The 17,713-nt window shown below is 36.2% G+C and overlaps 1 protein-coding gene across 1 annotated transcript; it reads right to left on the bottom strand.

The window, feature by feature from the left end:
• Positions 1–2,043: 2,043 nt before the first annotated feature.
• LOC145661620 (zinc finger MYM-type protein 1-like) lies at positions 2,044–2,424 on the bottom strand. Its single transcript, XM_081726941.1, has one exon. The coding sequence runs from the start codon at positions 2,422–2,424 to the stop codon at positions 2,044–2,046; it is 381 nt and encodes a 126-aa protein (XP_081583067.1).
• Positions 2,425–17,713: the final 15,289 nt, after the last annotated feature.

Genomic DNA, 17,713 nt, shown 5'->3' with positions numbered 1-17,713 from the left:
TATTCGCAAGAGATGAAAGTGATGGCGGATGTTCGGTACAGATAAATCTTCCTAAAAGATTAGAAAATGGTAATCTGTTTGGTTATTTGGAAACAAAAATTTATTTATACTAGTTCGACACAAACTTGTTTCCATCTTGTAATTCAATGTGATTTATTCACGTTGAAATTTGAAACGTGCAAGGTCTGCTACATCTGTAACGAACATCCAATTTTCAATTTGAACATTTGTAACTTTTCATTATGATACGGTTTGGACTTTTAATATAGGATATTTCTGATAAAAATTTGCCAGTAAAATAGCACTCATCTTTCTTTCTTTCTTCGTTTTTCTTTTCTTTTCTTTTCCTTTCTTTTTCTTTTTTTTGTTTACTTTACATTAGTAGTCCGAAATGGAAGATATTACCTACTCTGCCTACTGGGTTTATTAGAACGTAGTTTGCATCAGTACATCCAATGAACACTACCGAATTTACAACCTAACCACGTAGAAACAAAGTATGTGTGTTAAACTGTTGACATTATCTTAGATGTGTCTGTGAGATCTACAATTCTACTGGAAATTGAGTATGCTATCCTTTTTGAAAGTGACTTAATGAATGTTTCAAGCATCCTCTATATATTCGAATAGTCCTGAAAAAATATATAAACAAACGGTATTTCTATATTGCTGTTTGTTTTCTGGTAACGGAACTTTATAATGTTAGTTTATTTTCTTGCTAAGTTTAAAATTCCACATTTTTATCTGTTCTCCCTTTCACTTTTCTTCTTCTCTCGCCCTCTCAATTTCTGGCTCGTTTCTGAACCTCTGTGAAATAGACATTCATTGGTTTCAATTTTTCATTATGTGTGTTTCAGTTTCTCCCTAAATCAACTTGTGATTCTTGTTTCGTCTCGGTTTTGTTATTTCATTTTATCGATACTAATACATGTGTAGTTTGAAATTAGAATTGCGTTCAAGTTGTTAGCTAATTTTAGTATGGGAGAGAAGAAAGGAGGAGAGGGAGGGAGTCTCTCTACCAGACACGATAATGGGATAAGAAGGTGTATATTGGGTGGCCTAGCTGCACGGCGTTAGGTGTCGCAATTTTTTGATGCGGAGTGTACTTTACAACATCACACAGAGGTTTCAAATTTTCTTCACTTCTTTTCTCGCTCAGTAAGTGGTGAATGGCACCAATGACAGCTCTCCCTGTCTCACTGAATCTGCTCCGAATTTCTTCGACGCAGATATCGAGAACTTCGCAGAATAATCTTTTCACCTCCTTCTCGTCTTCCTTTCCTTTCTCCAAATTTATGCCTTCTAAATCAACAACCGAGTCAGCTAAGCGACTGGGGAGGGTGCATTTGCATTTCAATGGTTGCTGAATCGAAGTGTTTAAGGCATATGCCTTCATTGCATCGTGAAGGATATTTTCAAATATTCCTTCGTCTTGCCGGCAAGATCTGAGCTGTTCCGTTACCGATCCTATTAACTTGACAGCGGCATCAATGTCTAAATCTCTTCTTTGTAGCAGTGCGTTGTCGAGATTTGATGTAGTAAACCGGTAGCTTCAACTTTCATTGAGGCGTGTTCTTCACGGGAAGTTTGAATTGGCATCAGTGCACTTAATATGTGAAACCTTTCGTCATAAATTACAATCACTGTGTCAAGATGTCCAGTCCAACGTTGTTCCAACAATCGCTTTAAACTCCTTCCTGCGTAATCTGCTGCAACGCGTTCTTTTCTGAAAAAGTAATATAGTTGTTGACAAATATCAAAGAAATCTTTCAGTTCAGGAATTGTGTCAATGGCTCTACAAATAACTAAATGTAATTGGTGATTGAAACAGTGAACAAACAAAATGTTCCTCTTCAAATCCTCAGACAAAAGAGCTTGCACTCCATTTTTCTGTCCACTCATGACAGGTGCTCCATCGTAGCACTGTCCTATTATCGTGTCAGTTTTGAATTCTAAAATGTGGATTCTCAAACAACCTAAAATGGCGTTCTTAATGCTGGCAGCGTCTTGTTTGTCCAACTTCAGCATAGTTATGCATCTTTCTTACACTTTAAAATTCACAAGGTACCTAATTGCGACACACAAATCTTCGATTCGTTGCTTGTCTCTGGTTTCATCTGCTAGTAATAAACAAAATGTACTTTCGTTTGCTTCATTTACTATTTTCCTCTTAATAGATTCTGCCATGAAATAAACTATCTCATTCTGAATATCCGGACTAGAGTATGTTGCATTGGCAGGGATAGTTTTGACAATTTCTGCTAAATTTGGATCTTTACGAACACTAAATTCAAACAAATTTAAGAACAAACCACTTGATTGTTTTCCGAGTTGCTCACATCCAGAATCTCCCCTTAAGGATAACTGATTCACAGCTAAGAATTGAATAACTTCCACACTTTTTACATAGTACCTATTATTCATAATTACATTACTACATACCTTCTTCACGACTCCTCAAGTTTCCGTTGCTCCAAGTAGCAAACCACAGCGTGCCTATGAGTTTCTGAATCGGCGTGACGAGAAAATCCCTTATTTTTCTCGGTTGCATGCTTCCAGTCTCTGAAACCATTCTGCACAAATGAGGGATCACTGTTTCTTGATGGATATTTCCGGCATGGGAAGCAAAAGGCAGCATGTAACAACAGAATACTCGAGCCAATCCCACGTTTTGTACTATATTGGACGAAATCGTCGAATTGAACCAGAAATGCTGGAACCTGGAAAATTTGCAAGATGCGGCTGAGCGAGTTTTGTATCGCCAAGGTCTGATACATGGTGGAAATCAACACCAACATGGTGGAAATCAGATGTTTGACGTTTAATTTCTTCTTGACCTACTATACATGTTAATACAGATGACTCTGCTTCTGAATTAGTTTCATTTTCGACAACTTTTGCACCAAAAAAATGACTTGATGGATGCCTGCTTCATATTTATGGCGTTATAATAGTCAGTAGAGTAATTGGAAACGTCTGGCGAGGCACATTTCCCTGTAGTTCATTTTCTACTGTTTTTGTTTCCGTCTAGAAATTCGCTAAGCACCCTGCTACTTATTATTGCGCGCAATTATAATGGTGTGTGACAAAATCTTTTTAAAATAATAGGTTCGGTGTTCTGCTGCCATCTTGATTTCTTTTCTCTGAGCACATATATAGGGAATTAACGTTCTCTTCATTCCGTATATTTGTAAACAAATCGTGAAACAAATGGTTCGGAGCCACTCAGAAAACACAAAGTGAGCCAATGCAAACTGCTATTTATATATCATTTTACAATCATTGATTTATTTTCGTGGGCGCTCCCCGCAAAGACTCAAATCACGTGAAAAATAGCATTGTTGCCGCTTTTACAATAAACAAAACTTCCGAATTCCCCACTGATTTTTTTTTTTTTGTATCTAACTATTCTAGAGGTGTATGTACGTTTTCTCCAGACATCACAGTTTCGGTACCAGTTTCATATATGAGACATGCGTTTTCCTTGCTCTGTAAGGAACATGGACATGTTGCATGTTTTATACGTTAATTACAGGCACACATGGGACATGTACTGTCAAGTCGCCAAAACAAATGTTTTTTACGTGCAATGTTATACATGCACAAGCCAGGCACTCACATTCATGTAGCATAGCTTGTTTTCGGGTCAATTTTCATATGGGTATTCTTTGGAAGGGCATCTTGTCTAACACCTTGAATGCTTATCGTGGTTGTGATTCTTCAAACTCTTGGAATGAGGAAATGTAATACATGAGAGATTATTGAGTATATCTAACAATAACTGTTGTTTTTCGTAGAAATATACGCCGCGTTCAATTTCATTTGTTAGTAGTAGTAAATGCGCGAAGTTCAATTTTATTTAGTAAATAAAATCACAAGAATTTCCTATTTGGGATTTTCTGAAACAATTTGAAACTTCTGGACAACGTCCTTTTTAGAGCGGAAAAAATATTTTAGAGCGGGCAAAAAATATTTTAGAGCGGACATTGCCCGGTCTAGCCCCTCCCTGGCTACGGGCCTGGCTCCTGATATTCAAACCGACTCCTTCTCCTCTTCTTATCTAAAGCAGTATGTGGCGTAATATACTCCTTCCTTTCAATCGAAAAAACAGGAACATTGTTTATTAGCTTTATAGCTCTAAAACCATCTCTTTCATTCGTTTGTTCTGAAATGCCAGAACAAAAGAATGTCACAAAATGTTCCCACAGCTTCATAAATGCCGTTATTTGCATTCTTTCCTTTCTTAAAACATTGCATATCACATCAAGCTAGGAAGATGCTCCTTCTGAAATCTATGGAAATTGTCAATCACAGCAGTAGGTTTTGTGTTTCCCAAATTCTGTAATGCGGGCGCAGAGCTCTAAAAACTACTGACAGGAATGAGTGTTATTTAATGATTAAGTTCGTTTCTCAGTAGTAGCAAGCAAATATTTCAGGAGCGTTATTTGGGCAGGACAGGGCGGTGCAAGTCCCTCTCCCTAGAGTTTGATAAACACGTATTGTGTGGACAAAGGTATAGTAAAACAGTGATATAAGAAGTGAAACTATTATGTTGGCGGAGAATCCTCCCGAACAAAATCTGTAATGACGATAATTTTACTAACAAACCTATCGAGTTACGATAATACATTACTAGAGCGCTTACATTTGGTTTGAACAGTAGAAGGTTTGATCGGAACCCGTGGCGTTCATAGTGGACGACATTGAGAAAGGGAATTTCAAATATGGAAACAGAGAGGGATCATTTACATATGCAAGTTTACAATTGGAGAATATATCATTCTACAGCATCCATATTATGACTAAATGTTAGTTTTTGTGAAACAGAAGAATGAAATTTTCCGAATTGGAAGGATCACCTCAGGCAGTTGTCCAATTAAAGTGCAGAACTGTTTTTTAGAGCACCAGATGATTGCGAAGGAAGATAAAGATCTTAAGATCTGTGCTTCCGAGACAAGCTTCTAAAAACAAACTTCTTTGTTATCGAACTATGACTTTTTCCGTTCAGCCACGGAAAACTCTGCACAGTCGTTCATACACCTTTCCTTTAGCTACGTTGAGAAACCAATAGAATTGAATGTTTCAAAAGGTGATTCGGAAGGTGCGCACTTACAACGAATGTAGAATGTTACAAAGAAATAGTCGTAAACATGTTAGGCTTTTGAAAAGCATAAGTGGTTCTTAACAAGAAAGTAATGGAAATGAACATAAGAGTGTCACTTTAAAAATAGCGCGTTTACGTCATTGTCTGCTAGATGAATGGTTAGTGTAAGGATCTCCTACGTGCGTAGTCCTAGGTTCGAATCCTGACCTTTCTTATTGTTTCTATTTCTTTTAGCTATGCTCATATTGTGCATTCCAGAAGTTCAAGTTTGAACTAAATGTAGTCGCAGCTAATTTAAGCCTCAATTATTTTCAAATATGAGATTTGTCATCACATGCTTTGCTTTAACTTGCGATGTTCAACATTGATATTAAATCTTACAAGCTTAATTTATCTCATTTTTTGACATATTTTGTCACAAAATTCATGAACATCGAACAGAGGGCATACAATATTCCCTACGAGAACGGGGAAAATCTCATCTTGTTACCTGATGTCACATAAAGCACCTTCCGTTTGATCACCTAAGTATAGTTATCATTTTGACTCTGGTATGTAAATGACGCATTACGAACGTTCTCTTAAAAACAAAGTAATTGCTTTAATTGGGCATGTGGGCATTAGCTATATATGCGAGGATACAAGGCAGGCGCGAGTTATGGCGTTAATCGTACAACAAAACTTATGTGGTGGAGGAGATATGAGGAAACAGGAAATGTAGGACGAAAAAACTAGGTGTCAGGGTTCCTTCTGCCGAGGACAACCAGAGGTTAATTTCCTTTCATCTCTGCCCGAAAGTTACGAGAGGAAACAAATTTCGCAGGCGATGTTACAACTGTCCGATGTAAAATCAAATCTTTTGATTGGAGGTCATACAGGGTAGTTGATAAGGAGCGGCTAACAAAAGACCACATGGTTGATCGTCTGGTGTTTGCATACGTAAATGTTTCACAGTTATGGGATGAAGTCGTTTCTATGGAAGAAAATACTTTCCAGTGTGAACTTCGGGGCGAATCGTTTTTAGTGGCTACCTGAAAAAATTATGGCTCTGAATACGTTTCCCGTTCATGTCGACATGTAACAGCCACTACAGGGCATGGATATGAAAGACTGCAAACTTCGGTGGAATCTACAGGATTTCTGGTTGCTTAGATGCCCACGAGTATGTAGAACATCCGGCCGAAACGCTTCCGGAAATAAAAGCTCATGTAGGTGACGACATAATATATTGGCAACAAGACAATATCTCGATACATAATTCAAATGTGATTCAGATATGACCGTAGAAGCAATCTGATGTCGCGGTAGTTGACTGGGTTCCTCATGTGCAGATGTGAACCGTATAGGAAATATGTGGCATCCTCTGCAAAAACATTGCGGTAAACCTGCTCGAAGAATAATCCACAAACACTTGACGAGTTATGGGAGCGTGTTCAAGATGCGTGGTTAATATCTTGCCCACAACGCTATATCTCTTGCCAGGTGGATTCAATGCCAGGGGATTTTGCAACTGTCATCGTGTCCCAAGGGGATTATACTCACTAATTATAAATGCTCACCCCCAGCCATCAGTCCACTCGAGTACTACATAATTCGACCCACTTGTTAGTGAAGTTTTATCAAATACACTAGACTACACTAGTGAATGTATATGTCTCAGTGAGTTCTGCACGAATAAGCAGACTAATCGGTGATACTTGGTGATCGAGTGGTATTACGGTTTCTATGTAAAGCAAAAGAAGTTGAGGCATTGGTTGGAATTATCCGAAGACTCTTCTTATCACCATGGATATTTGAATTACGCCTTCTGCTATGTCTGCCTTCGTACGGTCCATGATATGATACATTGTGTTGTCCGTCATACATTTTAGCTTAGTATACAATTTATAGATATATGAACAAGTATATTAGAGTAACAATGGAATATAGTATTTGCACCCTACTGACCTTGCTGTGCAAAGTTTCATAATTGTATAACATCGGAAGATCAGTTAAATTTAGATTACAAGATTCGATATTAAAGTTGAAACGTTCTAAGTTAAAGGAAAATTTGTAATAATAACGTCTTATATTTGAAAATAATTTCGGATAACTTAATTCACGAGCTCCTATTGGATTTAATTCCAACGTGAAATTCTGGAATTCACAAACTAAGTGTAGCTAAATGAAAAAGTAACAAGAATGGCCGAGATTCGAACGTAGGACAACCAGCGTAGGATTCCCGTTTAATAACACATCATCTAATAAGCCATGACGTAAATACAATGTTTTAAATTATAAATTCGCATCAAAGTGACACCACTATGGGTACTGCAATAACATTTTTGCTCTTTTCCTCTTTAAAAAATATAACATATTTACGACGATTTATTTCATTTTGAGCTAGACTTTCGAAAAAGTTGATTTTTTTTTTTTGAACGTATTGCCTCCTTTATCTATTCTTCCATATACAACTCAATTCACACAGCTGTAAAAATATTTTACTACCTTAGAAAATATTCCTGAAAGGGGAAAGTGCATTATGGACCTTAAACAGTGGTGCAATTAACGGACTCGCAGTGCCCGCAGTGTGGGAGCCCCACGGCAAAAAGGGGCCCCAATTACGTTTCGTAACTCCACTTTGCAGGTTTTTATATAATTTCAAACTTTTTCCTCAATTTCTAAAATTCCCGCTACTTTAGCCTTAGATTTAAAAAAAGAAGTAGTGGAACGAGCAATAGACTGTGAATTCTACTCGAAAGATTTTTCACCTCTTTTCTGTAACAACTTTACATTTCCGAACAGGAATGAAGGAAACGATTGATGAAATTTCAACTTAGAATTAACTAGCTACATTTTTAATCTAATCAAACCAATGTACAAGAATTGGTTCATTTCGAAACACCAGCTCGTCATGAGAAGTCACCAGGCCTCCACTAAAGCTAATTACTGAATCTGCCTTAGGGGATCAGGTCGTAAACAATAAGCTTCTAACACATGAATTGACTATAACTTTCCTATCCTTCAGGCAGCTCCTAACGACATTAAAGTGTCGTCTGGTGCACATGAACTAGCCCGCAGGAAGGAGCTTGCAACATGCGGGACTCTCAACGAGTCCTGAAAAAGACGATAAAATGTCAATCTTTCATAATATTCTCGCCCATCTGACCAACTCACAACTTCATTTGGTTACCGCCGACAGTGAGTCCAATGCACAAGAGTTGGACGTGCAAGGGAGATTCACGCCGTCCACTGCGTACAAGGTTCATACGTCTAGAATTCTGGAAAAGAATCCCGAAATAAGTAAACCTACAAATTATGGTTTTACTCACGTGGAAAGCTAGTCTGTCCTTGCTTCGCAAATCTACCATTAGTATATTCAGAATAGCGAGGGTGTTGAAACCACTGACCCCTCTAAATTTTAGCCTCTCTAGGTCAACTTCAGATTAATACCAAACCTATCGATATTTGCTGACAATATCAGTGAAACAAGAATGTAATGAATTTCCCCAGTATGATATTGCTTTACCAGTTCAATTATCATATAAGGAAGAGTATTTAATAAAAGCGGATATGCCTTCGCGAAATATATTCCTGGGATTTCCACCCCTCCATTGGAGTAAAGATATGATATCATCAGTCAGTGTAAGTTTCCCCAGTTAGCGGTGATCAATCTTGACGGAAAAGTTAATATATCAATCATGGGCCTGGGATTTCCCATTACGGAAGTGTGCATTCCAGGTGGATTACTCATAGGAAAAGTAGTTCCATCTTCTCGTGAGGATCCCCGGGTAGAGGATCAATGCAAAGAGGAACGGACAAGACCCTCCTTCCCTTGAGCCCTTAACCTCCACCTTAACTACTGACACTCACAATGCGAATTTCAGAAACAAGGTCAAAAGTTGTTTTTAAGAGAAGTAAATAACACCCTAACGACAAATTTGTCGTCAGAGGAGGCGCCACTAGAGCCTCTTGATCTGCCGACTTCCGTGACCCCATATTCTTTTTCCGAGTTTCTGGACATCTTGAACAATTGGGAAACTTAATTAGAAAGTGAACTCTAAATCCGAGATGAAAACGTGGATGAAGAATTTGCAGGATGATTAAAGCTTGAACTGACAAAGACTAATTCGTTTGCTAACTTAACTTCAAATATGATCCTTGATATATATTTTAATTCATTATTAGATCAATATTTTCTGGAAATAGGAAAGGATAGGCTCGAGTAGCAAAGCAAGAAAATTCGTATTTTCTACACGCAGTAATGAAAAGCACGAAAATGCCATATAAACGAAGATGGATAAGATCTCCGTAAAAGTTAGGGTCTTAAAGCGACATTACAAGCGACATTGAAAAATGTATGCCCGCTCCTATTAATATGAAACGGTGAGACAGGTGTAAAAAATACTAGAATGTTTCAACACGCTTATGTTGACATTTTGATTCACCGCCATTTTGCACAAGCTTATCATAAAGAGTCGAGACTTGTTTAATCTTCTTTCACTTAACATCAGCTTTCATACGATACTCAACTTGAACCCTTTCCCATTTCAACTTTCTGAGTTAGACCCCGTCTGGGACCCTGCGAGGGACCCTGGACCATATTCTTTTACTTTGAATATTTATACTTTTGAAATAATGACATATCCGTGCTTTTATTTTACACCTATCAAACCGTTTCAGATTCAAACGAGTGGTCATAGACTTTACAATGAAGATTGTGTTAATATTTTGACCCACCGCTGATGCTGAAAATTTAGGTAGTGTTTTCTTCTTACATAAAACAAAGTAATATGCAGCATTTTATTCCGATATTGAATTGAAATGTTACCAGGACGCTAAACAAACATGGCTAAGCCACAAATGCTTTCGATGCAAAAAGGGCGTGAACTCTCTTACGCCCTTATTACATCAAACTCCTCAATTATGAAATAAAGTAAATAGATGAGCGTAATTTTATTATCAAATTACATGGCGAACGCATTTTATCTGATCCCAAATTGTTATCGTTGAAAATACACAGTTAAACGAGCACTATGTTTGGATAAATTAAAAAGACTCAATGATTTATCCCTCTACATGCGACGTTTCCTTCATCACCTCAGTGGTGAAGCCGAAATAGCACTTGGCTAGCAATCATAAGGTTAGTTGTTCGCGTCCACCTCGGGTACTTTTTAGTGTTCTTTAGGTTCACTTAATGTAAAGGAACCACGCCTATAGGCGATTTAACATATTTTGTGGTTCATTGGCATTTCGTCGCATCTCTGCTACTGGTGTTATAAATTCCAAAACAGAAGTTTGACCACAGCGGATCGTCGCTGCAGGGCATCCAGTTTTTGCCGAGAGATCGCTAGTTGCCCATTACTGGTCCACCGACGCTTTCGGCATGGGATTGCTTGAGTTTCCGGTTGTTTACATTATATGTTTTATTTTTCTACATTTCACAAAAACAAAACTTCCATACAAAATAACGTAATAAACAGAAAATAAGCATAAAAATTACATTTGAGTACGCGAGTCACACATCGCGTCTTCGCGGACCAACGGTTAGAGATTTTGATGGTCCCAATATTTAGTAGACTGCATAAAATGTTGAACTTGCAAATCTGCAATATATATTAACGGCTCCTGAAAGAATGTAATTAAAGAAATGCCCGAAGATATACGCGTATATTTAAACTGTAGTTTCATATAACAGTTAGCGTCGATGCTCAAGCAGGGCGTTAAACTTCCTCATATCTAAATGCTGCAGCAACATCCACTAATACTATTTCTATCACTCATTTTCAACAATTTACTTTGACAATATAGATTTGAATTCTCTTGACTATTCTTTCTACATAACACTTTCTATTTTATTATGACCGAAACAAGAGTTTTACAACATTGGAATCGTAAAAGTGTGCACTTTGCTGAAGACACTTCACAGCAAGTTTCCCCCCCTTAATTATCAGCGATGTGTTAGAGTAGTGGAATAAGCATTGGTTTCACATTCTGGTAGTCCTGGGTTTGATTTCCGCTGGGCAATTAAAGGAATTTTTTATCATGTCTAATATTGATACCTCAATGTAAGATAACATGGAAAATATTCAATTTCTCTCGGTCTTAGTGTTGAGAAAACTTACTCTTCAGTGCACGAGATGACGTCAGCCGTATCCCTTTGATTCATAACTGTCTGGGAACATAACGTGTTTAGCGAAGAATTGATTAATAAGTAAAGCATATCGTTAGTATGGGTCAAAATACGACTGATGAAAAGCAAAGGTTATTATTCCCCAACAATTGCTTATAAGTTTCTATTACTTCTTCTAATAATGTTACTGCTACAAATATTAATGTTTTAAACAATTCACCACTTCAGATACGTTCCATACCAACAAAAAATTGAAATTCAATCAAAAACTTCATAAACTCGAAAATATGTAGTCAGATCTCCACTTTTCAATAATAAGAATAATAATAGGAATAACAGAATTACAATACCAATTACGTCAACAATATCTTCCAATAAAGAAAAATAATTGTCATGACGGAATACGAACCCGGGTCTGTGCCATACGAGTTTCCTGCTTTGCCACTCTGCCACAAATTCCTCGTGCAAGGATAAGAAAATAAACTAGTACTTACGGAAGTTATAAAGAGAACTTTCAATTTCTTCACGTGTTGATACAATTCAATGAATGCAAAAATAATGTATGCCGTCTTTTCTTCTCTGGAAGTTAAAAGTTAAGTTGACGAAGAATTAATAATGTAAATCAGGACCATCGTTAAAAACGATGAGGTAGCCTTAACTTGAAGAACGTTTCATAACATTTTCCTCATTGATAAAGGTCTATATAACTTGTTTTTGAGTTAAAGAAGGAAATCTCGAGTAATTCCTTGTGGCACATAAGAAACGTCTCCTTATACGATCATTAATATCTTGTATGTAGTCTTCCACGAAACTAGCTAATAGTTTGGGTAGAAGCTGAAGTGACGGTAGGTAAATGGGTAGGCATTGAACTTTCTATTCGTTAGACCCGAGTGCAAATCCCGGCCAGGTTCAAACTTTTTAAAATGTTTCATTTCATTTTCAATGGAATGCTTTTTCAATGCTTTTCTGGTGAGGAGGAAGCTCTCCTCTCCAGAGATAAAAAGAGGTTGGAATGAGGAGCATTGGAGAAGGTCTGTCAACGAAAACAATTATTTACAAACTGTTTTTCTAGATTTGATATTTTCACCTCTTTCAAGCATTTTCTGATTCGTGCGTGGTCAGTGTTTTTATTCTTTGAACATACAACATATAATGAAATAATACATTACATACATAGAAATATTGAGATTATTACATGGCGTTCATTGGACTCCGAACCATAGAGATTCATCTCAGAACGGAGAACAGTTTCGTACGTCATCTACTCATAATTTTATTTGCATAAAGACTTGATTTACTGCTACCAACTGCTGTCAATGCCGCGAAAAGTCACGTGTAAGTTGGGTTGCATTTGCGCACGCGTTTTACAAACTACAAATGATCCGGACCCCAAGTAATGAATTTAGAGCACTCAGATGGAGAGATACTTTTGCTGGTGGCTGTACAATATAACCAGTCAACCATAAATAGTAAATGGCTTACATAGAGGCAACTTTTTTATCCAGGGTACGATTTTCATTCATACTCATTATTCGACTTCTTGCCGTGTCGAATATATATTCCATCAAAGATTAGTACCAAATGGTCAACTGTATTGTGAAAATTCGTTGCCGCAATAGCTTTTTCAATTGTTACTAGCTAAACCTTCGCTCTTTACACAGCGCATCATTCATATTCTTCACATCTTTACATGTCCGTTTGCAGACACAAGTGAAACAAGTCTTGGTAAAAATCGGCAAGAGGTACCGTAAAGGGGATTTTTTTCGATTACTTTTTCAATATCTCGTACCGTCTGCAAGATTTGAGCCTACTTGCGGTTGCAGTTTTTAATTCATGTATGATCTGTGTTTTCTTTTTTCTTGCATGTAGTATGTAATAAGCAAATACATAAACGAAGTAACTTTATGGCCTATGGAACCCGGAGGTTCAATGCCGCGTTCACAAAAGCTCTCCACTGACTTCTATCCTTAGCTAATTTGATCCAGTTTCTACTTTGTATTCCTATTTATGCGAGATCCATCTTAATATTGTCCTCCCATCTGCGCCTACGTCTTCATAATGGTCGTTTTCCGGCTGGTGTTCCAGTTAAGATTTTGAAAGCGTTCGTTCTTTCTTCCATTCTGGCTACATGACCCGCCCACCTGAGCCTCCTAGATTTGATGACCCTAACAATATTGGATAAACCGAATAAATTATGTAGTTCCTCGTTATCAAGATTCTACCATTCCCTATTCCCGTTTCTCTTGGGTCCGAATATTCGTCTCAGGATCTTGTTCTCAAATACTTTCAATCTATGTTCTTCGTTCGGAGTAAGAGACCATATTTCGCAAACATACAGAACAACAGGCATGATTATCGTTTTATACATTTTAAAATAAGCTAATACATTACACACACAATCAGTTATAATGCCAGTGATATATGGTGTTCATTGAGCAAAACATTCCAAACAATAAAGATTCAACTTAGACTAGAGAAATGGTTACTGGAAAATGGTAGTTTTTTATTATAATTTGATCATAAAACAATCACCGAGAGACATGCAGCCCCTATATACAATTATATGGTGTTGGAATGTATAATAGGTAGGATATGATGCTATAGTTTCTTTTTTAAGTTCAACACTTCCAGTGCACCCGTAAAAATGTAATAAATAAATAATGGCCATGTTTTTTTTTAATATTGAGTTAGAACTGGACAATCTACGCAAAATTTGCAATCGATCAGTGTAAACGTCTTTCTAGAGCCTGTAATTTCCGAGATCTCACTGCTGAAAGGATTTGCCACAAACATATAAACGTCCACAAACGTATAGTTTTAAAAACTCCAGAGATTGCAGCACAATTCATTTGCATTTATTTCGGAGAAGGCTTATTAAAATGCAAAGGCTTTAAACAATAATTTAAAAGGATAAACTATGTGGAAAAGATCTCTTTAAGTAATTTATTTAAAGTACACCTTCTTAAAAACATTTGTAAACGTGAAATCACAAATAACCATAAATCAAAGTTATAGGTTGGAGCTCAGTTGCTCTTAATCATACTGAATGAAGGAGCCTAACCTCTCTTGTGGTAGTTAGTGTGCCAGCGAGAATCAAGTGTTGCAATACGAATTTGGGAGCAAAGCACACCATACACCACTTAGAGGGTTGGCGGAAGTTCTCATTGTCGAAGAGCAACCTTGCTTTTTGAACCTCATCTCATCCTCTTGTTCATCTCTTTCATCTTCGTCTGGGCTTCGGCCCTCGGCTGCTTCACTACGATGGCGGACTCTAGCAACACTAACCGGCAGTAATAATAATAATTATTATTATTATTTATCTATTTATTTGTACTTTACACCCAAAGGCAATTACAAAGTATAAAGTTTATATATCATTATCAAAGGATATGCAAGCCAACTCCAAATATGGAACTAGCATTGGTAACACGAAATAGTACTATAAATCTTTTTCTCTTTACATATGCTGTACAAAATTATTCTACAATTTATCATTTAGTAATTGAAAACACTTTCGCTTAAAGGTCCTAAATTCATACTGAAATAAACTCAATTCCATAGACTCAATTTTGTTACCTGCATCACCTAATTTACACAATGGCGAATTTCTGTTCACATTTATTATGTTTTCAAGCATATAAAAAACATGTTTACCTCTCAGATTTTGCCGAGGACAATAAAATGGTAATCTACTTAATAAGAATACGCTATCTTCCTTGTTATCAATTAATTTTTTAAGATATAGTACTCGCTGTATAAATCTCCTATTTTCATCTCCTATTTTCAAGTGACAGTAATTTGAATTTTTTTAAAATTTCATCATAAGGAACATAACGAGTTTGAATACCATACATTTTATACGCAGTATATCTCAATAACTTATTTTGAACTTTCTCTATTTGCTGTTTCCTACACTGATAAAATGGATCCCAAACAATTGATGCATATTCTAGTTTCGATCGAAGAAATGCATTATACAACGATAAAATAGTCCCTTGATTTTTAAAATAACGACTTGACCTCTTAATAAAACCCAGCATTTTAAAAGCTTGTTTAGTTATTATATTTATATGATGTTTAAAGTTTAAATTAATATCAAACCAAACACCTAAATCTCTTATAATTTCCTTTCTTTGTAACGTCGGATTTCCAATAGTATATTTAAATATTGTGCGTTTTTTATTAAGAGTAAAAGTCTAAGCCTATTAACATCTGTTTGTAATTTAATACAATCACTTGCCGTGTGGATTTCTTTGTATAATTTGGTATCATCTGCAATTATTAAGCATGAACATTTGTTAAAATTATAAACTTCGTCACAAAGTTCGTTACAGGTTATACAGTGTTTTTGAAACTGAATACTAATACTCAAACTCGGGTGATGTCTATCTTCTTGGTCAAAGCAAACGTCGGATTTGACAACTTCAATATTAGATATGTTAGCTAATACTATATCTAAAATTCTATTGTTTACGTTCCTAACTATTTAATTGCGAAAAATTCAAAAAGTTCAATTTGTGTATAACATTACTTTCCAAATTAGACAAAGTTACGAAATAATTACCATTCATATATTTTTCAACAGCCCAAGATTGAGATCACCGATAATGAGAACATTATGGGACAATGATAGTTCTTTGAATCTTTCAATATTTCTAAAAAAATCTAAATAATACTCTTCTTTGCCATAGGGAAGGAAATATATTACACAAACGTATATGAAAGTTGAATTAGATAACTCAATCCTGACCCACAAATCTTCATAGTTCGGTAATTCAAATTCATTTAATCTCTCTGAAGTATCATTATTGTTAACAGCTAAGAGCACACCACCCCCATCACGCATTCCACAACGTTCCAGATCTCTATCCTTCCTAAAAATTTGATACTTGTCATCAAACAGTTCAGTGCTAAATATTTCAGCTTGTAACCATGACTCAGTAATATCTACACAGTCAAAATCATACATAGTTGAGCTGAGATAAAAATCATTAACTTTTGTTTTAAAACCGTTAACATTTTGGTAGTATATATCAAATGTGCTATTAACTACTAACACTATTAGAATAATTTGTAATATCAATAAATAAATAAATAAATAAATAAATAGTGTTGTGAATTATTTTTGAACAAGTATTCGAGCTCTTCTTACACGGCAGAATAGTAAATATTTTCCCATAATGCTATATAGATTCATTAAAAATACTATGTACCAGTCATCATACTTAAATAGATTTAAATAGTATAATATCATTAAAGATATTGAAATTCTGCTTATTATTCTAAACATTACACCTTTCAATTCACTCCACATAATATATTTCATTAAATATGTATATTTAATACTTTCTTTAGACATAATTTTCGTTTACTTACTGTCATCATCCAAGGATGTTACTCAATTAATGGGCAAAGTGGTCTCCTTCATTGATGGAATTAGGGAAACCTGGCAAATCATCTTCAGTTTTTATAATCATTACCGGACTACTTTCATTTTTTCTGATTAAGATTTGGCCACTAGCACTAACCCAACTAAATTTGTGATGAGTATTTCTCTCAGCGTTCCTTGTCTTCCAAAAAATTTTCTTATTTCTAGGGGACAAATTTACATTCACAAAAATTTTTTGATCATCACTTCCAGAAACTAAGTTATTGCTAACCAACCCTGCATTTCTTTTACTTAACCACCTATCCCTTACCGATCGTGTCTTGAACTGCACAATTATTGCATTTCTCTTGCTTTTATTAGTACCATTTGGAATGCGGTGTACTACATCTATATCTTGTTCTTCGCAATTTAATCGCAATTTTCCTGCCATGTCAATTACAATTTCTTTCAAATTCTCACAAACACGCTCTTGGATTCCATGAATTTCTATGTTTTGTTACGCCCGTACTGGTTAAGATCATTCAGTTCTATAGCCTGATGTTTTAGTTGAGTTTTCAACTCTACATTTTCCGTTTTAATTTCATGATTTCTTTATTCCGTCTGACGTTCTCCCTAATCTCTACTTCAAAATTTCTAAGTAACTCATCATATTGATTGGACATGAGTTGGACACTTGATGTTAATTGAGCAATCTGAACACACAACGCTTCAAGCAATCGAATCTCGGCAAACATTTCGGATTACCTACTACGGTTTCTTCAAATCCAGGCACTCAGTCTGCGCAAACGGCAATCATTGCACATTCGAACCGCATTCGGCACTTTTCTTGGGGAAGTCAACCACTACCGTCTGCATCTAGAGAAATACATCCATCTATTGATTCAACACAGTCAGCAAAACGCATACAATCACGGTCCCCAACGGTCTTAATGGATGTAGAACTCATTTCGCAGCATAACAATATTGCTACTGAGGTTTAAGGCACATCCTCAATACAATCGAATGTCGATCCTCTCTATCATTTCATACTCACAGACTACGACACAAAGTACACTAATCCCAAACTGATTTTTCTGCAAATCATGAAACATGTTCCACGGATACGGAA

Source organism: Thermobia domestica, chromosome 10 (genome assembly GCF_964235325.1).
Source record: "Thermobia domestica chromosome 10, izTheDome1.hap1.1, whole genome shotgun sequence".
NCBI classification, from domain to species: domain Eukaryota; kingdom Metazoa; phylum Arthropoda; class Insecta; order Zygentoma; family Lepismatidae; genus Thermobia; species Thermobia domestica.
This window is presented reverse-complemented; position numbering and strand designations above follow the sequence as displayed.